Below are 20,759 nucleotides of genomic sequence, written 5' to 3'. Positions count from 1 at the left end.
GGAGTTCATTTGGAAACGAGCTGTTGCTGTATTTTTACTTTAGATGTCAGCGCTTTTTCCCAAAACCTCAGAAACAAAACCTCCAGAATTCTGGTTCTTCCTTCTGAGCAATATCCAAACACCTGAAGTTATCACGAGCATCTGTACAAACATCTGTATAAGAATATAAACCATTTGTGAACACACAGATGCAGCATTCAGTGAATTAACCTTTAAATGAAGTTTGGTCTGAGACGACAACCAAGGAACTGCTGAAGGAGTTGGAGGCATCAAGAGAGTCCTACATCACCATGGTCTTAAAGACTGGTGTTCAGGGAAGAACTTCCTCTCCAGGAGCAGTGTAAAAGAGCCAGAGTGAAGTGTGAAGGAGATCTCTAATCTTGTAGAGGAGTGTTCTCTGGTCAGATGAAACAAATACGTAACTGTTAGAGCGTAATGGTCAGCTCTGTGGGGGGGTGAGGCTTTTAATCTGAAGATCATCATCCTAACTGTGAAGCATGGGACTGGTAGCATCATGTTTTACTGGAAAGGGGAGATCAGATGTAGATCAAAGGGTCAAATGCTACTGGGGAGAAAAAAAACAAAACCAACTGGGACTGTAAATGATGACTTCTAAAATCAGTACAGTCTCAACACCACCTGATCTTTACTACTTTATTTATAAAACATGAGAAAAAGAAAATATGATTGAACACAACTAGAGAGGAAAAAACAGAACCAGAGAGAGAGAGAGAGAGATAAGGCCAGTTCAAGTTTTATTTCTCCAGTGGTGCGTAGTTCAGCAGTTTCTCGATCAGATCGACGTGAGAGAGCAGCATCCTGCGACAGCAGTACCTCTTCAAGCCCAGAGCGTCCAGAGCATCTCTGAGTGAAACACACACACACACACACACAGAGAGCTCTGTGAAACCAACCGTATTTACACACAAGCACTAACACACACAGTCACACACAAATGACTGCTAAACAAGCCACAGAATCCCAAGCGCACATGTGTTGCGCATGCGCATTAAAGACATAGAAATATATAAACCTTGTTATTTTAGGGATCTAGGCTATCCACGAGTTCAGGTGCGTTGCGCATGCGCACTACTGACAACAAATATATAAACGTTGTTTTTTAGGGATCTACACTATCCACGAGTTTACGTGTGTTGCGCATGCGCATTACTGACAACATAGCAATATTGAAATGTTACTATTTTAAGGAACATTTAACAGACTAAAAAACAACACATACACTCTCTCTCTCCCTCACCCTTCAGTATATTCCGCCTGTAAGAGTCCCAGGTAAGCCTCCCACTTGTTTCCTACAATCTTCCCACAGGTGAAGCAGCGGATCGGGATAATCATCGTGATACCTGCGGGTCCTCTCTGCACAAACCTGAAAAATAAACAGTGCTCAGATCTCTGTACACGTGAGGCTCAGACACGATCCCAATAAACACCGGTCATCTCCGACTACCGACTGCACGCGCACACACACCACAATAAACATCTGGTGTTTAAGTTGACATTAAATGTTTACAGAAATACATACAACAGATTTTTTTTTTACCGGAGATATGAGCAAGCCGTTCTTCACGTTTCCGGAAAGGAGGAAAAAACAAACGCCGATTTGATGTCTCTTCCGGTTTGATGTGTTCACGGGAAAAGGGCACCGAAAGAAACGAGTTCGGGATGAAAACAGTTCCGGAGAGAAACATAAACACTAACAAGTCAACCTCTTTTAGCACATTTAAATACAGTTTATTATAAATGACTAGATGTGTTGCTTCTCTTTCTTATCTATCTATCTATCTATCTATCTATCTATCTAATATGATATATATCATGCTTATAGGTGTCTTCTTGCACATGTAGAACTTTATGCTCCCTGACCCTCACACCCATATATGATTCTTCTCCAAACTGTTACCACAAAGTCTGAAGAACACTGAACGAAAGTTCCAGTATGACAATGACCCTGTACACAAAGCAGCTCCATGGAGACATGGAGTGGAGGTGAAGGTTGGAGTGGAAGAACCTGAGTGTCCTGCACAGAGCCCTGACTCTGACTCAACCCCACTCGTCTTCCAGAAGAGTGCAGCTCATTATAACAGGAAAATCTTGAATGAGATGATCAGGGGTGCACATACTTTTGGCTATATAGTGTAGAAGTCCGTGATTTGTCTCTGTAACCGTAAATAAAACTATTTTCCTTCAACCCAGACTGAATAACACAGGCACTCAGATTAAAAATCGTCCAAACACATTGCGTTTCAGCCATCTTAATTTTATTGTACATAAGAAGGGGGTGGGGTTAGGGGTGGGGTTGAGCGCAAAACAACCAGGAAAAAATATATATGTCTGTCAAAACGTCATATATCTCAATACATATAGATTTTATCTTCTCTACAATTCTCCCAGCAGATTCATTCAGTTTGTCATCTCTATCACACACTTCTATCAGCAGATCTACAGAGCGCTATTTATATTATTGCATAACATACGCACTTGTGGGAACGCAGACTCGTCTTTGTCCTTGATACCCGGTTACATGACCGGATGAAGGCAGTGTGTATGATGACTATTTCAGTCCAGGTGTCTTATTGACGTTAAGAAAAAAGTGAGCTGCACCTCCGTCATGCCACTCATCTGTCTAGTGTGTTTTCTAAACCGGTCTCTTACTTTTATGGTCACTAAGAAGTGGACGAGCCAAAAGGACAGGACAGATCCATGAAAATGAAATAATGATAAACGATCCTGTCTTACTTTTTTTTTTTTTTGCATTACAGGTTTACTCGTATATATAAGAAAATACACTAAAATATTTATTGTAGTTTATTTTTTAAGGATAATTAGCAGATACAGCAGATATGAATAACTTCATCACACTGCTGTCCACACTGATGTTGTTGTTGTGCATCTAATAACTGTGTGTGTGTGTGTGTGTGTGTGTGTGTGCACGCAGACCAGTCCACATGCAGCGCGAAGCCTCAGGAAGTAAAGAAAAAAATATATTCAGTGATGTCTCAGGTCTTAGGTTTTATATGATTTACACTTCCTCAGTTAACAGATCAGCAAGAACACACCCCATATTCCACCATTCATACATGGTTTTTTTTTGGGGGGGGGGGGGGGGGGATTGGGGGCGCTCCTGCAGGTGAAGTCTGAGGCTCTGAGGTGACTGGCAGAGCGTTTTTTTTCTTTTACGTTGACTCTTTAATAATCACTTTTAATAGAAAAACAATGCACTGCTGTTTAAATTAGCTACTGTGGCTAGGGAGCGTTATTATTATTAGGCGGAGATTTGTTTTTGCTACGTCTCTAGGCAAGTTACTAGTTGCCTTTTATCTTTGCGTCTCTGTGGTCAGTCAGGATCCGAGTGCAGATTAGTGGATTGCGTGAGGGTCGCTTTCGCATCTGAACATGGCTTAAGTGAGCTGCTATTCCTACTGTGATGACTCTGATGATAACACACGCTGAAATCAAAGGTTAATGTGAAGTAAGCACGGTGTCTCCCCACCCCCTGGTATTTAAACACCCCCCTCCCCTTTGCCCCCACCCCCAGGCTGTGCCCCAACCACCCATGAACCTGTAGGCCAATCACATCACAGCTGTCACTTCTTTCTGGCTAATAAAACCAAGCCCACCAAGACGGCTCCGAGCGCTACTACAGCTCCACCGATGAGGAACGGCTTCAGGTGCTCCAGGGTCTCACAGCTGCATCCAGCCGCCTCATTCTCTTCCTGCGCTCCCTCTTGGTTGCCATCTTGCGCCGGTTTTTCCACCTCGGGTTCAGCAGGAGCAGGGTTCGGCTTCGGAGGAGGTGCCGCATCTTTCTTCTCCGTCTTGGTACCTGGTTTCACGCTGCTCTTCGCCTTGGACTCCATACGGACGGTCAATGTGTAGGGGGTATTTTTGTCTCTCTGGTGCTTTGGATGTCCTGGAAAGAAGAGAGGAATAGAGCTGTGTTTATGAAGTACATGGTTTATTTGGAAATGATGGATTTACTTATTACACTGTTTGTAAACCCTTAGTTCAGAAATATTTTATCAATATATATATATATATATATATATATAATGTAATAAAACAAAGCTGTGAAAAGTGTGTGTCTAGGATGTAGCAGTGTGTGGTGGAGGTTCAGATGTTCTCCAAGGTACATGATACATGAAGCCTGCACATCATGCTGAGACGCTTTCCAAGGAGCATTTACTGGACATTCAGCATAACATCCGGTCGAGTCGTCTCACGGGACAGTGTGTGTGTGTGTGTTTGTTTGTCGGGTGGTTGTTAAGAGCAAAAAGGCAGTATCTATTCTTGGTCACTGGACTACTCTTTGTCACTGTATTCGACTGCTAACCTAAGACAACACCCCCCCCCTCCACACACACACACACAAACGATGCAATTATGTGAAATATGTCACCCAACATGAAACAAAGCCCTCTGTGTCATCCACAGTGTGTTATATTCCCCTTCTGTCCCTCCCTGTGTCTCTGTAAAACTACATGAGTCATACGCAGCCCTGATGGAGGACAAGAGAGGACGAGGAGTCAGTGAGGGAAGAAAGAAGAACACAAAGAGGGATAGTGTGAGTGAGAGAAAGAGAGAGAGAGTGAGAGAGAGAGAGAGTGAAAGAGAAGAAGAAGCTGAGCCCTAAACAAGGATATGGACAACTGGAGATCTGGATTAGCTACAGAGCTCCAGCCTTCCAGGCCCCAGGCCTTGTCATTGGAAATAACATCATAAATAAAATAGCAGAAAGACAACCTACCTTCTTCTGTTCTTCCTTTATTCCTCCGTGCCTTCGTGATAAGCTTGTGCTGACGGAGCAGATAGAAGACAGAGAGCTGGGCTTTAAGTGACACTGAAACAGGCCTCAAAATCGTCCTCAAGGAGAAAGTGAGAATGAAGGGAAGTGCAGTGATGGAGGATGCAGCAGGGAGCGGAGGACAGAGAGGAGGTGGAATGTACCACTTCAGCTTTAAACGGGGGGTGGAGGGCTGTGCAACTGGAAGGTATGCTTTTTGTTAGCTGAATATAGGACTCCAGCCCACCGTGTGTGTGTGTGTGTGTGTGTGTATTTATACTAATTATACCTAAACAACCTATACCTATACCTATACCTATATCTGCATATAATAAATTGAATATATTTAACATATTTAATATAATGTAATATTTAAAATACAATTTAACGCTATCTTTTGATCCCAGTCACTAGCATATAATTTCAGCATCAGACTTTGGGCTCCACCTCCATTTTGTTGCTAGATTTAGTGAAATTCTCAGCTCTAACATTCACATCACAGTTAGACCTCAGAGCCGGTTCATGCCACTCACCTTCAGTGTGTAATGCCTGACTGAGCTGCACTTGTGCCAGCCCATGTTCCTGACAACCAGTCACTAATCACCAATTTTCCTAACAACCAATCACTGACCACCACTGTTCCTGGCAACCAGTCACTAATCACCAATTTTCCTGGCAACCAATCACTGATCACCATCGTTCCTAACAACCAATAACTAATCACCACTGTTCCTGACAACCGATCACTAATCACCACTGTTCCTGACAACCGATAACTAATCACCACTGTTCCTGACAACCGATCACTAATCACCACTGTTCCTGACAACCGATAACTAATCACCACTGTTCCTGACAACCGATCACTAATCACCACTGTTCCTGACAACCGATAACTAATCATCACTGTTCCTGACAACCGATAACTAATCACCACTGTTCCTGACAACCGATCACTAATCACCACTGTTCCTGACAACCGATCAATGATCACCACTGTTCCTGACAACCGATAACTAATCACCACTGTTCCTGACAACCGATCACTAATCACCACTGTTCCTGACAACCGATCAATGATCACCACTGTTCCTAACAACCAATAACTAATCACCACTGTTCCTGACACCCAATCAATGATCACCACTGTTCCTGACAACCAGTCACTAATCACCACTGTTCCTGACACCCGATCAATGATCACCACTGTTCCTGACAACCAGTCACTAATCACCACTGTTCCTGACACCCGATCAATGATCATCACTGTTCCTAACAACCAGTCACTAATCACCACTGTTCCTGACAACAAATCACTAATCACCACTGTTCCTGACAACCAATCACTAATCACCACTGTTCCTGACAACCAATCACTAATCACAACTGTTCCTGACAACCAGTCACTAATCACCACTGTTCCTGACAACAAATCACTAATCACCACTGTTCCTGACAACCAGTCACTAATCACCACTGGTCCTGACAACCAATCACTAATCACCACTGTTCCTGACAACAAATCACTAATCACCACTGTTCCTGACAACCAATCACTAATCACAACTGTTCCTAACAACCAATCACTAATCACCACTGTTCCTGACAACCAGTCACTAATCACCACTGTTCCTGACAACAAATCACTAATCACCACTGTTCCTGACAACCAATCACTAATCACAACTGTTCCTAACAACCAATCACTAATCACCACTGTTCCTGACAACCAATCACTAATCACCAATCTTCCTAACAACCAATCACTAATCCCCACTGTTCCTGACAACCAATCACTAATCACCACTGTTCCTGACAACCAATCACTAATCACCAGTTTTTCCGACAACCAATCACTATTCACCACTGTTCCTGACAACCAATCACTAATCACCACTGTTCCTAACAACCAATCACTAATCACCACCGTTTCTGACAACCACTCACTAATCACCAATCTTCCTAACAACCAATCACTAATCCCCACTGTTCCTGACAACCAAGCACTGATCACCACTGTTCCTGACAACCAATCACTGATCACCACTGTTCCTAACAACCAATCACTAATCACCACCATTTCTGACAACCAATTAGTGATCACCACCATTTCTGACAACCAATTAGTGATCACCACCATTTCTGACAACCAATCACTAAACACCAATCTTCCTAAAAACCAATAACGAATCATCACCATTCCCGGCAATGAAGCACTAATCACCACCATTCCAAAAACCAATCACTGATCAGAATTGTTCCAAATGACCAACCACTGACCATCACTGTTTTTAAGCTTTCTTCTTCTTCAACTGTTTTTATTTCTATTTCATCCTTTTCTGCAAACTCTCTTAAATGACAGTGAACAGTGTCCTTACAGAGACCAGAACCACTGTGCAGGTATGCATGACGTCATACGTCCCGTTGTGACGTCATCTTGACCAAAATGGCTAAGTACATTGAGAGAAACTAAAAAAAACTTTCAATTTAGACAGGAAGATTAGGTAGAAAGCAGAAAGCTGTATTATGTAGCAGAGTGCAGGGTGTTTGTGAGGAAACAGTTGCTGAGATTCAGGAAGTGACGCAGCAGCGCCAGATTCAGTCTGAAATGACTCCATATTTTGTTTTGTTTTGTTTTGTTTGTTTGTTTTTTACGTAAGTGCACTAGAAAGAATATGAAATAATAATGACATTTCACAGCAAGTAGTACACTAAGTGTCCAGTAGGAAGCCGTTTCCGGAGCCTCGCTATTCACAAATCCCAGTGACGCCATGATTTACGCAAACGTCGCAACGTGAAAGGACTGCTTTCATGGATAGGTGTGGTTGCCATGTTGGGAGAATAAACCCTTGTGATTGGTTTGGAATCTGCTCAGCTGGGTAGATGGTGTTGATCTGGTGGCTTTACTTTATTTACTTTACTTGAAGAATGTGCTTTTTTAATGAACGACTGGGTGAATTATTTTAAATAAATTAAATCAATTAATCAATTATTCAGTAAATAATTTTTTAATTTATTTAATTGATTTAAGATCATTCACCCAGTCGTTTAAAAGCACATTCTTCAAGTCTACACTGGTACAAATAGACATAGACAGACAAATAAATAAATGTTCTTTTTTAATAAGAGATAAAATTCCACTTTCCAAAAATATATAGTTTTATCTAGATATGTACAAAAACAACAACAAAAACAAAAGTCAACAAATTGCTACAAAAATAAAATTAAAACAAATAGAATAAACGGAGTATGAGTTTTTAAGAGAACACAAATTGACACTAGTTGTGATGTGGACGCCGACTGTCACACTACCTGAATTAGACTGATCTGGCAACCCTGGTTTGAGCGTCTACGACCTAAAGCCCATAGCAGCTTATTAAAGAGCGTGTCAGAAAAATAATGCGCACAGGGTTTTAGACCTAGATCTTTATCTGACTCTCTCTCTCTCTCTGTGTGTGTGTGTGTGTGTGTGTGTGAGTGAGTGTGTGACTCCACGCTGCCATGCTGTTTAGTATGACATGTAGCCCAGTGTTACGCAAACTGCGTTGAGGGCGGCGATGGAAATGGAGAGAGTTGCGGGTTGGAGAGAGGAGAATCCCAGCAACGCCCGTTTTCGCGGAAGCAGATCGCAGGCAAGAAGAAGAAGGAAGACAGACATCAGGTCCGTGTGCTGAGGACTGTGCTGCTCTACTCGCTTCTCTTCTTATTGAAAAAGGGAAAAAACAAGAAGGAGAAAAAGAAGAGAAAGAAGAAGCAGGAGGAGGCACACCCTGCGCTGGGATTACGCACGAGCAGAGGGACCCTGGTACAGCTGAATCCGACGACGCAAATGCGTAAAGACACACAGATATGAGGCCACCGGAGTCACCTGGAGGAAATCTGAGAGAGTCCGGGTCGAGCTGGACCTGCTCGTGCAGCTGTCCCTGACCTGGCTGTGGAGACACTGGGGACACTGGGAAAACAGAGCGTTAGAAGCTCTGAGACTGAATTTTTTTGGAGGGTTCAGTCTGTTTTCCAGGACACACTGGAGCAAGGACAGGATTTCTAAACCGTTTCTAGGGGGACAGTGGACAGACAGACTGGCCTGGAATTGTTAAGGTCCAACGCGGACATTTGTTTGGGATTGATTGATTGGTCTCACTTGCTTTGTTTCTAGCGCTGATCTTTTAAGGAGGCTGCATTCCAGAGGACGTTTTGTATATGCATTAAAAAAACGAATCGTGGTCCTAAATTAAAGTGTTTATTTATTTATTTATATTTAATTTATGAACATTTAAAGACATTCAGACGGCAGGGACACGCACAGGTTTCCGGTCTTTTTTTTAGTCTTACTATCCCAGAGACGTTTGGGTGGCGATCTGCGGAGGATGGGAGAGAGAACAGAATCCAAGAAGACGACGGTCTCGGGAAGACACCGTCCTAAAACAGGTGAGAGACTTGTTGTTGCATGGAAAGGCGTCTGATCCTCAGCATGGATCAGCATGGATAATCACAAGCATTCACACGTATTCCAGGCTGTGTGCAACATCCAGCTCTTCTCATTGGCCATTCTGTTAGTGTGTGTGTGTGTGTGTGAGAGAGAGAGCACGAGAGATAGAGAGGCAGTGGAGCGCATACTAATGTCCTCTGGTCCTTGACCATTTATCAGCATTTCTGCTTCAACAGCGTGTCGCATCAAATGCAGCTTTTATTTGTGGTTGCATATGCATTTACCATCCTGCAAGTGCATTGCATCACACACAGTGTGGTAATCGCAAAGCATCAGTCATGCACACACACACACACACACACACACACACACACAGCGATACACAAAATGCTGGGAAAAGGCAACGATGCTATGTCAAGGATATGCAGAAGCTTTCACCCAGACGCATTAATGGCTTATGGTTCTGATATTGAATGGGTTTAATGGAAGCAGCGGATTCTCTCCTCAAGGAGCGGAAGTGAATTTGCGTTTATGTGAACTGAGAATTGACAGAAACGGGCTATTTTATTTTGTGATGGATTTGGACCACACATGATCACTTCTGCACGGTGTTCTCGTGAGAAGCAAGGTAAAAATAAAATCCATAAATGGGAGAGAAATCTGAAGGAGCCCTGGATCTTCTATGGTGAATGCAAATCCCATAATGCTGTTCGACCAAAACATTACAATTAGAACCGTCTCTCTTACTAAGGAATAAGTTTATCATAGTCTTGTTTTGGTACAGCTCTAAGATGCAGGTCTGTATGTCCAGTCTGGGGAAAATGTTAACATGATGTCCAGGTTAATCGGAGAGATGTGCTGTTTCTGTATCTGAGAAGCTAAATCGGTTCCACATGATCCTGAAAGTGTAATCTTTTCTTCACATCTACAGCAAAACCACAGCAATGTGGGCTAAAGGTTTTAAAAAAGCGATCCACTCTTTTTCTAGTATTGATATAATAGCAGATATGATCCAATACTCAGCGTCCAAGTAAACTCTGCCAGGATTTGTTAGCAGGTTATGTAAAACACAGCTAAGGTGTGATGGTGGTGGTGGTGTGTTTTAAACCATGTCCTAGATCTGTCTGCAGGATTGGTGCCGTCCTACGCATCCCACGGAGGAGAAAATCTGATTCCCGAAAGATTTGTGATTTGTATTTTATATACACACACGCACACATACACACGGCTGAGGGTATGCTGGTTAGAAACTAAACCTAAACGTACCTCAATGAACGAACGAAACGAAAACTTTTACATCCTTTTTGGTAAAAAGTCAAAGACAACGTTCTTGTAATCTCTATGTACATTATCAGTGGTGTAGACGTTACATCATGCTAGTTATAGACATGTTCATCTCGTCGCTCGTTATCTGCACTATAGATGAAGACTGTAGCCTTTGAGGCATAGACTATATAAATATCCATAATTGACTCGTCATCCCATTGAGTTACGTTACCTTAGCCTAATTTCTAGCCTACTTTAACCTGGAAAGCACTTGTGGTGTGAACTAGCTATTCGTCCTCTACTGGGTACATATGAGCGCCAATAATCGCCTGATACTTCTTTACAGTTATTCATTTCTGGATTGTGAACTGATCGAAGGATTTAATAGTAAGGCACATGTTTAGGTGGGTGTTATTTAACACTGCTTAATTTCCCTTGTGTTACCAATTCTCGCTCTTTCTCACACACACACACATTTGTTATGCAAAGTCGAATTTGTAAAAATGTTACAAAAGAAGTCGTGGCTTTTTTCCAACATAAACCTGTTGTTAAGGGCAGTAATGTAGTTAAAGTCGTATTCTGGAGCGCTCCGTGTGTTTACTTGGCTCTCAGCAGGTAAACAGAGTTGTCGTTTATGTCCACAGAGATGTGGCTCCTGGCCCGGCCCTCCCTCGGTCGCAGGGTTTATTTGATAACTGGGTGGTGAAAGTCTGTGCAAACAACTCATTGCAGCTTACATAGATAAAAACTGGAACTGAAATGATGAAAGTAAGTAAAATAAGAAATGTGCATCTTCCTTCTGCACAGTAATTATTTATAACATGCTCATAGGTATAACAGCCTGACTCATGGATTATTAGACTCGATGACTGTCTAGTAATAGGAGAGCAGGGTGACTAGACTAATTAGATAATTGTTCTGACACTCATCACTTATCTGGGCATCGTCAGTGTTCCAGGAAAAAGTGAATGAAAAGGACGCAGAGCTCCGTTTCAGTCGGTCAGCACTCGTGTGAAATCTTCTTCTGCGTGTTAGCTGCTGGTTGCCCCGCTTTGAGCAATGGGAAATTTACATTGGAAAACATGAACATGAAGGCGCACTACACCTGGAGGGAAAACGGGATACGCTACACCTTTTTAATATCAGATAGATGGTTATGTTTAGAGCTTCAGGTTTTCTGACATGGGAATGTCTTCAGGAGAGATAAACTGAGGGGCCTGGAGAAGGATGAGCTGTTTGTATCTGTTTATAACTGTTAGAATGTAAATTGATAACCTGAACTAAATGCTTTTTGATGGAAACTTAACCGTAACTAAAAACGAATGATAAAGTACGTTCTTTCGTTAGTGTTTGCAAATTGCTGCGCTGTAAATGGAAGAAAAGATTTCAGGATCTTTCAGAAAATAAAAGGAAATTATCTCAGCATGTGAGAACGAAGGAGTCTGATGTCATTCAGGACTGAGGGTCTTTTAAAGGAGACGCGCTGACATTTCTAGCTCCTTCTGATTTGACATCCGGCAGTGACTGTTGTTGTGAACAGTAGTGTTTTATTCTCATGATGGGTGTGTACTTCTGAGGAAACGCTCTACAGTTTATATTTTCAGCGTCACTCGGGCTGCATTCCGTACGCCTCTTGACCGTTTACCAGAACACACTTATCCTGGTTTATTATCGAAGCTTGCTACTTAGGGCGCATTATGCAGTAAGCCCTGACTTCTTGTGAATCCTTGTAGTTTGTACCACTAGTTACACTAAATAACCTCCCACTTTATTACTGAAATGTAATCTTGAGGTGTTCAACACCTGAGTGAGTGTAACAGGGCCGAGTGAGTGTAACAGGGCTGAGTGAGTGTTAGAGAGTTGAGTGAGTGTAACAGGGCTGAGTGAGTGTAACAGGGCTGAGTGAGTGTAACAGGGCTGAGTGAGTGTTAGAGAGTTGAGTGAGTTTAACAGCGTTGAGTGAGTGTAACAGGGCTGAGTGAGTGTTAGAGAGTTGAGTGAGTGTTAGAGAGTTGAGTGAGTGTAACAGGGCTGAGTGAGTGTTAGAGAGTTGAGTGAGTGTAACAGGGCTGAGTGAGTGTTAGAGAGTTGAGTGAGTGTAACAGGGCTGAGTGAGTGTTAGAGAGTTGAGTGAGTGTAACAGGGCTGAGTGAGTGTAACAGGGCTGAGTGAGTGTAACAGGGCTGAGTGAGTGTTAGAGAGTTGAGTGAGTTTAACAGCGTTGAGTGAGTGTAACAGGGCTGAGTGAGTGTTAGAGAGTTGAGTGAGTGTTAGAGAGTTGAGTGAGTGTAACAGGGCTGAGTGAGTGTTAGAGAGTTGAGTGAGTTTAACAGCGTTGAGTGAGTGTAACAGGGCTGAGTGAGTGTAACAGGGCTGAGTGAGTGTAACAGGGCTGAGTGAGTGTTAGAGAGTTGAGTGAGTGTAACAGCGTTGAGTGAGTGTAACAGGGCTGAGTGAGTGTTAGAGAGTTGAGTGAGTGTAACAGGGCTGAGTGAGTGTAACAGGGCTGAGTGAGTGTTAGAGAGTTGAGTGAGTGTAACAGGGCTGAGTGAGTGTTAGAGAGTTGAGTGAGTGTAACAGGGCTGAGTGAGTGTTAGAGAGTTGAGTGTGTGTAATAGGGCTGAGTGAGTGTTAGAGAGTTGAGTGTGTGTAACAGCGTTGAGTGTGTGTAACAGGGCTAAGTGAGTGTAACAGGGCTGAATGAGTGTTAGAGAGTTGAGTGTGTGTAACAACGTTGAGTGTGTGTAACAGGGCTGAGTGTGTGTAACAGGGCTGAGTGAGTGTTAGAGAGTTGAGTGTGTGTAACAGCGTTGAGTGTGTGTAACAGGGCTGAGTGAGTGTTAGAGAGTTGAGTGTGTGTAACAGCGTTGAGTGTGTGTAACAGCATTGAGTGTGTGTAACAGGGCTGAGTGAGTGTTAGAGAGTTGAGTGTGTGTAACAGCGTTGAGTGTGTGTAACAGCATTGAGTGTGTGTAACAGGGCTGAGTGAGTGTTAGAGAGTTGAGTGTGTGTAACAGCGTTGAGTGTGTGTAACAGCATTGAGTGTGTGTAACAGGGCTGAGTGAGTGTTAGAGAGTTGAGTGTGTGTAACAGCGTTGAGTGTGTGTAACAGCATTGAGTGTGTGTAACAGGGCTGAGTGAGTGTTAGAGAGTTGAGTGTGTGTAACAGCGTTGAGTGTGTGTAACAGCATTGAGTGTGTGTAATAGGGCTGAGTGAGTATAACAGGGCTGAGTGAGTGTAACAGGGCTGAGTGAGTGTTAGAGAGTTGAGTGTGTGTAACAGCGTTGAGTGTGTGTAACAGGGCTGAGTGAGTGTTAGAGAGTTGAGTGTGTGTAACAGCGTTGAGTGTGTGTAACAGCATTGAGTGTGTGTAACAGGGCTGAGTGAGTGTTAGAGAGTTGAGTGTGTGTAACAGCGTTGAGTGTGTGTAACAGCATTGAGTGTGTGTAACAGGGCTGAGTGAGTGTTAGAGAGTTGAGTGTGTGTAACAGCGTTGAGTGTGTGTAACAGCATTGAGTGTGTGTAACAGGGCTGAGTGAGTGTTAGAGAGTTGAGTGTGTGTAACAGCGTTGAGTGTGTGTAACAGCATTGAGTGTGTGTAATAGGGCTGAGTGAGTATAACAGGGCTGAGTGAGTGTAACAGGGCTGAGTGAGTGTTAGAGAGTTGAGTGTGTGTAACAGCGTTGAGTGTGTGTAACAGCATTGAGTGTGTGTAACAGCATTGAGTGTGTGTAACAGGGCTGAGTGAGTGTAACAGGGCTGAGTGAGTGTTAGAGAGTTGAGTGTGTGTAATAGGGCTGAGTGAGTGTAACAGGGCTGAGTGAGTGTTAGAGAGTTGAGTGTGTGTAACAGGGCTGAGTGAGTGTTAGAGAGTTGAGTGTGTGTAATAGGGCTGAGTGAGTGTAACAGGGCTGAGTGAGTGTTAGAGAGTTGAGTGTGTGTAACAGGGCTGAGTGAGTGTAACAGGGCTGAGTGAGTGTTAGAGAGTTGAGTGTGTGTAATAGGGCTGAGTGAGTGTAACAGGGCTGAGTGAGTGTTAGAGAGTTGAGTGTGTGTAACAGGGCTGAGTGAGTGTTAGAGAGTTGAGTGTGTGTAATAGGGCTGAGTGAGTGTAACAGGGCTGAGTGAGTGTTAGAGAGTTGAGTGTGTGTAACAGGGCTGAGTGAGTGTAACAGGGCTGAGTGAGTGTTAGAGAGTTGAGTGTGTGTAATAGGGCTGAGTGAGTGTAACAGGGCTGAGTGAGTGTTAGAGAGTTGAGTGTGTGTAACAGGGCTGAGTGAGTGTAACAGGGCTGAGTGAGTGTTAGAGAGTTGAGTGTGTGTAATAGCATTGAGTGTGTGTAACAGGCCTAAGTGAGTGTAACAGGGCTGAGTGAGTGTTGGAGAGTTGAGTGTGTGTAACAGGGCTGAGTGAGTGTTAGAGAGTTGAGTGTGTGTAACAGCGTTGAGTGTGTGTAACAGGGCTGAGTGTGTGTAACAGGGCTGAGTGAGTGTAACAGGGCTGAGTGAGTGTTAGAGAGTTGAGTGTGTGTAACAGGGCTGAGTGAGTGTTAGAGAGTTGAGTGTGTGTAACAGCGTTGAGTGTGTGTAACTGGGCTGAGTGAGTGTTAGAGAGTTGAGTGTGTGTAACAGCGTTGAGTGTGTGTAACAGGGCTGAGTGAGTGTAACAGGGCTGAGTGAGTGTAACAGGGCTGAGTGAGTGTTAGAGAGTTGAGTGTGTGTAACAGCGTTGAGTGTGTGTAACAGGGCTGAGTGAGTGTAACAGGGCTGAGTGAGTGTAACAGGGCTGAGTGAGTGTTAGAGAGTTGAGTGTGTGTAACAGCATTGAGTGTGTGTAACAGGGCTGAGTGAGTGTAACAGGGCTGAGTGAGTGTTAGAGAGTTGAGTGTGTGTAATAGGGCTGAGTGAGTATAACAGGGCTGAGTGAGTGTAACAGGGCTGAGTGAGTGTTAGAGAGTTGAGTGTGTGTAACAGTGTTGAGTGTGTGTAACAGGGCTGAGTGAGTGTAACAGGGCTGAATGAGTGTTAGAGAGTTGAGTGTGTGTAACAGCATTGAGTGTGTGTAACAGGCCTAAGTGAGTGTAACAGGGCTGAGTGAGTGTTAGAGAGTTGAGTGTGTGTAACAGCGTTGAGTGTGTGTAACAGGCCTAAGTGAGTGTAACAGGGCTGAATGAGTGTTAGAGAGTTGAGTGTGTGTAACAGCGTTGAGTGTGTGTAACAGGGCTGAGTGAGTGTAACAGAGCCGAGTGAGTGTTAGAGTTGAGTGAGTGTAAAAGGGCTAAGTGAGTAACAGGGCTGAGTGTGTGTTAGAGAATTGAGTGTGTGTAACAGGCCTGTGTAACAGGGCCGAGTGAGTGTTAGAGAGTTGAGTGTGTGTAACCGGCCTGAGTAACAGGGCCGAGTGAGTGTAACAGGGCAGAGTGTGTGTTAGAGAATTGAGTGTGTGTAACAGGCCTGTGTAACAGGGCCGAGTGAGTGTAACAGGGCAGAGTGTGTGTTAGAGAATTGAGTGTGTGTAACAGGCCTGTGTAACAGGGCCGAGTGAGTGTTAGAGAGTTGAGTGAGTGTAACAGGCCTGAGTAACAGGGCAGAGTGAGTGTTAGAGAGTTGAGTGAGTGTAACAGGGCAGAGTGAGTGTTAGAGAGTTGAGTGAGTGTAACAGGCCTGAGTAACAGGGCAGAGTGAGTGTAACAGGGCAGAGTGTGTGTTAGAGAATTGAGTGTGTAACAGGGCTGAGTGAGTGTTGAGTGAGTGTACCAGAGCTGAGTGAGTGTAAAAGGACAACAGAATGTACATTGTTTTTGTGTCTGAGATGTTTTCCTGTCTGAGATGTTGGATAAGTTCACACATGCATGCAGATGGGCTGGTGAGGAGATGAGATTAGTGATAATATTTAAAGGGGAAGTGTAGTAGTGTAGTTATAGTAAACCGGAACAGACTCGGTGCTGCTTCATGTGTGATGTGAAAAGGTATCAGGAGTCTTTAAGTCTTGTTTCACTGTTCTACTTAGCGTTATATACTATTGCATATTATTTTTAGATGTAATATCACCGGGACTCAGATGTTGGAACTTTTGTACAGATCTCGAGTAAGAAGAGAAAGTTGAGTGATGATGAAGAGGATGTGTGTGTTGCTGTGCTGCTAGGCAACTGTGTGGCAACAGCAAGATGTGTGTGTTCAGTGAGCGTGAGCATGCACACACTGTTAAAGACATTTATTAATATTATTATTGTTATTAGTATCAAACTGGACATGCATGCAGAAAGAATGGACATACTTTGATCTTCACACACACACACACACACACACCATAGCTACTCCACTGGTGTTTTTTTCCTGAGGGATATGTGTAAGAATGTCGTCTCTCTCACACGTCTCCAGAGTCCAGGTGACGTTACACAGTGACGGTCTGTTTCACGCTCAGCTGCTGTTTTGGTTCTCAGGTAAAAGGTGCGAGAGTGAGAGAGCAGTCACGTTCCTGCATCCTGTCTGATGCTGGAGCTGCATCTCTGATTTACTGATGCTGGACTGGTTAGGAGTCTGTGGCGCTCTGGGACAGCTGATCAGGCCTGCTCTTGTTTGGTGTTAATTTGCTGTGAGGACAAAATGTAATGACCCTTCCTGCAGCTCAAATCCTTCATCATCATCATCATCCTGATTGTTTCTGTGAGCTACAGAACACTGACATGTGCTGAAATAGCTCACATCACTTCTGTCGTTTCTATAGTAACGGCTCAAGAGAGAAATCTGTCTGCTTGTTGACGAAGGTTTCTGTAAGGAGATGTTTATTTCACCTTTACAGTAGGAGCCTTTAGCGCTCTGTATCAGTCAGAACGTTAGATTTCTGTCGTCTTCAGGACAGAAGAGTTTGTACCCTGTTGTTTCTCTGTAACGTTTTTGTTTTGTTTGAAGTTCAGGAGGACATAAAAGAAGCTGGTGAAAGAACGCTAGGAACTAACACTTTCCCTGTCCGTTGAACTACATGAACTAAATACGCTTCGTGAAAAATATGACGTGTTCGTTAATAAATTCAACAGAACACAGTCTCCTCTCTCTCTCTCTCTCTCTCTCTCTCTCTCTCTCTCTCTCTCTCATTCCTCTAGTCATGCCCTATTTATTTTTCGCCTCCTTTGTCAGCACACTGCGTTCCATCGTGCTGCTCCTTCTCTCTGTCCCACAATGCACGGCTCCTTTCACTTGTCCTTTCTTCAACCTTTTTTCTTTGCCCTAAAAATTGTAACACTAGTTTACCTTGTGATTATCCATCTTTACCCCCATCACTGGCATCATCTCACGTTTTTTCTCTCTCCAGTCAAGCGTTTTATTGGTTCTTTCTGTTCTGTCTAAAGAGTCGATGAGGAAAGATGCTGAAATGCAAATAATTCATTAGGCATCTTGTGTGTGTGTGTGTTTATATATATATATATATATATATATATATATATATATATATATATTACACACACACATTGGTCAGGCATAACATTATGACCACTGACAGATGACGGATGAAGTGAATAAGACTGTTTATCTCCTCATCATGGCACCTGTTAGTGGGTGGGATATATTAGGCAGCAAGTGAACATTTTCTCCTCAAAGTTGATGTGTTAGAAGCGGGAAAAATGGACAAGAGTAAGGATTTGAGCGAGTTTGATGAAAGGCCAAATTGTGATGGCTAGACCACTGGATCAGAGCATCTCCAAAACTGCAGCTCTTGTGGGGTGTTCCCGGTCTGCAGTGGTCAGTATCTATCAAAAGTGCTCCAAGGAAGGAACAGTGGTGAACTGGTGACAGGGTCATGGGCGGTCAAGGCTCACTGATGCACGTGGGGAGAGAACGCTGACCCGTGTGATCCGATTCAACAGAAGAGCTACTGTTGCTCAAACTGCTGAAGACGTTAATGCTGGTTATGATAGAGAGGATCAGAATACACAGTGCAGGATGGGTCAGGGCTGCAAAAGGGGGACCAACACATTATGCTGGTGGTCATAATGTTATGCCTGGTCTCTCTCTCTCTCTCTCTCTCTCTCTCTCTCTCTCTCTATATATATATATATATATATATATATGTAATATATTCATACACATGCATGCACACACTATTAACAGTATTTTCTCATGGTCTTCATCACTCTTCCTCCTCCTCCTTTCACGTCTTTCTCTCCCCGTGTGCAGCTGCTCCTCCTCCTGCACTTTTATCTCACACATCCAGATTCAGTCGCTGGCACCGAACTGGCATCATCTCCTTTTTTTAGAATGAGGACTGTGTGCCACTCACACCCACTCCGCTTTCCCTCCGCCTTTCCTCTCATCTTCTGCTCTCTCTCTCCTCTCTCTCTCTCTCTCTCTCTCTCTCTCGCTCGTCTTACACTCTCTCTTTATCTTTGTTTCTTCTTCATGTTTTTCTCACTTCACTCACTGTCTTTCACTCCCACCACCACCACCCACCCGCTCCTTTTCACCTCTTTTAGCTGTGTGTGTGCGTGTGCATCTGTGTGTGTGTTTGTGTGTACATCTGTGTGTGTGTTTGTGTGTACATGTGTATATTGTGTGTTTTTTTCTGTACATCCTGTACGTGTGTGTGTGTGTGTGTGTGCAGGAATGCATATGTGCAATAATGCATAGGTGTCCGAACATGCTATATACCGTTTTCTCTTGTGCGCACACACACACACACACACAGTATATATATGTAAAAGAAAGCAGATCAAAGCAGTTAAACAGAAACACTTGACCACATTTTCCTGCTGCTGTGGAGGAAGTGTCCTACTTTTGACACCAGAAGTGAGCATTATGAGCAGTGATGATCTCACTTCCTGTGTCCTAACGCTCAGGGTGAATCCTGGGTAATGCACTGATGCATCATGACTCACCGATGCGAAGGTGGACATAGAGCTGCATATATTTTATATAACATTATAATCAATGATGTGTTTAATGCAGCGTGAGCTCGTGTTAGAAAATAAAATAAAAGCAGAGGCTATCGATCTTTTGGCTATTTACAGATTTCCACCTTAAAAACCTCCATCTTTCTTCACCTCTAGCATTGACCGTTCACTGTAGATGGAGGAGGATGTAGAATTCGTCATTTGGTCATTAGAATCCTCTCTTTCAGCTGTCTCAACATTACAGTCAAATATTTGAGTATTTCGGGATGTAATAGACTGAGGATCTGCCTGAAATGAAACAAAAACATGGTCTTCCTCTCGTTTTCTCTTCACAAACCGCCTTAAACTGAGATGTATGGGTTTGATATAAAACACACACACACACACACATACTTTAGTTCTGCATTTAAGTTCAATATATTATTTAGATTTTAAGTAAAACACACACACACCTTCATTTATCAATTACATCATCATTATATCATGATCCATTGATTTTATGCCAACCATGTTTATATATGGTTTTATGTGGGTGTAGTTCTCTCTCTCTCTCTCTCTCTCGCTTTCTCTATCTATCTATCTATCTATCTATCTATCTATCTATCTATCTATCTATCTATCTATCTATCTATCTATCTATCTATCTATCTATCTATTTCTTTCTCTCTCTCACTCCATCTGATGGACATTACCCATTATCCTTTGCTTTGTGTGATATTTATCATTCCCTCATGGCTTCTTCTCCGTGATGGACAGATGAGCTCCTCCCCTTTTGAGCGGTCAGTACTGACGGATCAGACAGCTGGCTGGAGCTGGATGTCTTCAGTGGGGTTTTATTGATGGTGTCTGATCTGGTTCCTGTGTTAGATGAGGAAGCAGGAGATGTATATTTATATATGTATGAGTTTATTCAGGGAGAGAGAGAGAGAGAGAGAGAGAGACGCACTCTTAAGTGCATTAGCTGAGAGGAAAGGAAGAGCGCTGATGGATTTGTCCGGAACTCTAACATACAGTAATACAGTACAGTGAGCTTGTTCTTTAGTGCATTAATGAGTGTGTTCTTGAGTTCGACTTAGGAACTGTTCAGGATCTTTCTTTTGTTGTCAGAACTTTAACACCTCATGCTGCTGGAAACATCCCTGTTTGGGCTCTAGGTCATCTTGATGGATTACATGACTCCTTGAGGTGTGTGGGATCTCCTGTTCTACCACAGGTGATCTACTGGATTTAGATAACTGCATATAAAAGAAAAGAATTCAGAGTAAACCTATCTTGGACCTTAAGCTCCGCCCACATCGAACCAGGATGTAACACTCCCACGGTTCCCAGAGCTCCCAGTCCAGCTGTGTTTCTCCTGTCTCTTCCTCTTCCTCACTTG

At 43.3% G+C, this 20,759-nt stretch overlaps 3 protein-coding genes across 3 annotated transcripts in view; 1 reads left to right on the top strand and 2 right to left on the bottom strand.

Annotated features, from left to right (window-relative positions):
* Nucleotides 1-640: 640 nt before the first annotated feature.
* On the bottom strand, nt 641-1,715 carry polr2l (RNA polymerase II, I and III subunit L). The gene is made up of 3 exons (XM_058400241.1): nt 1,559-1,715; nt 1,259-1,384; nt 641-864 (listed from the first exon to the last, which is right to left on the bottom strand). Exons 2-3 carry the CDS (start codon nt 1,351-1,353, stop codon nt 756-758), a joined length of 204 nt encoding a protein of 67 aa, XP_058256224.1. The 5' UTR covers nt 1,354-1,384; nt 1,559-1,715; the 3' UTR covers nt 641-755.
* A 539-nt stretch (nt 1,716-2,254) lies between these two features.
* On the bottom strand, nt 2,255-9,281 carry LOC131360267 (uncharacterized). The gene is made up of 5 exons (XM_058400512.1): nt 9,131-9,281; nt 8,568-8,750; nt 8,334-8,500; nt 4,763-4,970; nt 2,255-3,928 (listed from the first exon to the last, which is right to left on the bottom strand). Exons 1-5 carry the CDS (start codon nt 9,279-9,281, stop codon nt 3,603-3,605), a joined length of 1,035 nt encoding a protein of 344 aa, XP_058256495.1. The 3' UTR covers nt 2,255-3,602.
* Nucleotides 8,279-20,759, top strand: part of dagla (diacylglycerol lipase, alpha) — a 36,093-nt gene continuing 23,612 nt past the window's right edge. Inside the window, exon 1 of the mRNA XM_058400236.1 lies at nt 8,279-9,226. The gene's annotated coding sequence lies outside the window, so the exon portion shown is untranslated. The remainder of the gene's footprint in view (nt 9,227-20,759) is intronic.

This window comes from Hemibagrus wyckioides, linkage group LG10 (genome assembly GCF_019097595.1).
Source record: "Hemibagrus wyckioides isolate EC202008001 linkage group LG10, SWU_Hwy_1.0, whole genome shotgun sequence".
Taxonomy (NCBI): Eukaryota; Metazoa; Chordata; class Actinopteri; order Siluriformes; family Bagridae; genus Hemibagrus; species Hemibagrus wyckioides.
Note: the sequence above shows the minus strand (reverse complement) of the source record. Positions and strands in the feature narration are given on the sequence as shown.

What these genes read in the sequence shown, in the direction of transcription:
- polr2l (XM_058400241.1), bottom strand. Translation starts at nt 1,353, where the DNA reads ATGATTATCCCGATCCGCTGCTTCACCTGTGGGAAGATTGTAGGAAAC. An exon ending in CAGGCGGAATATACTGAAGG is followed by an intron (nt 865 to 1,258) that starts GTGAGGGAGAGA and finishes TGTTTCACTCAG; the next exon opens with AGATGCTCTGGACGCTCTGG.
- LOC131360267 (XM_058400512.1), bottom strand. Translation starts at nt 9,281, where the DNA reads ATGCTGATCCATGCTGAGGATCAGACGCCTTTCCATGCAACAACAAGT. An exon ending in ACCCAAACGTCTCTGGGATA is followed by an intron (nt 8,751 to 9,130) that starts GTAAGACTAAAA and finishes CTGTTTTCCCAG; the next exon opens with TGTCCCCAGTGTCTCCACAG. An exon ending in GTGCGTAATCCCAGCGCAGG is followed by an intron (nt 8,501 to 8,567) that starts GTGTGCCTCCTC and finishes TTTTTCAATAAG; the next exon opens with AAGAGAAGCGAGTAGAGCAG.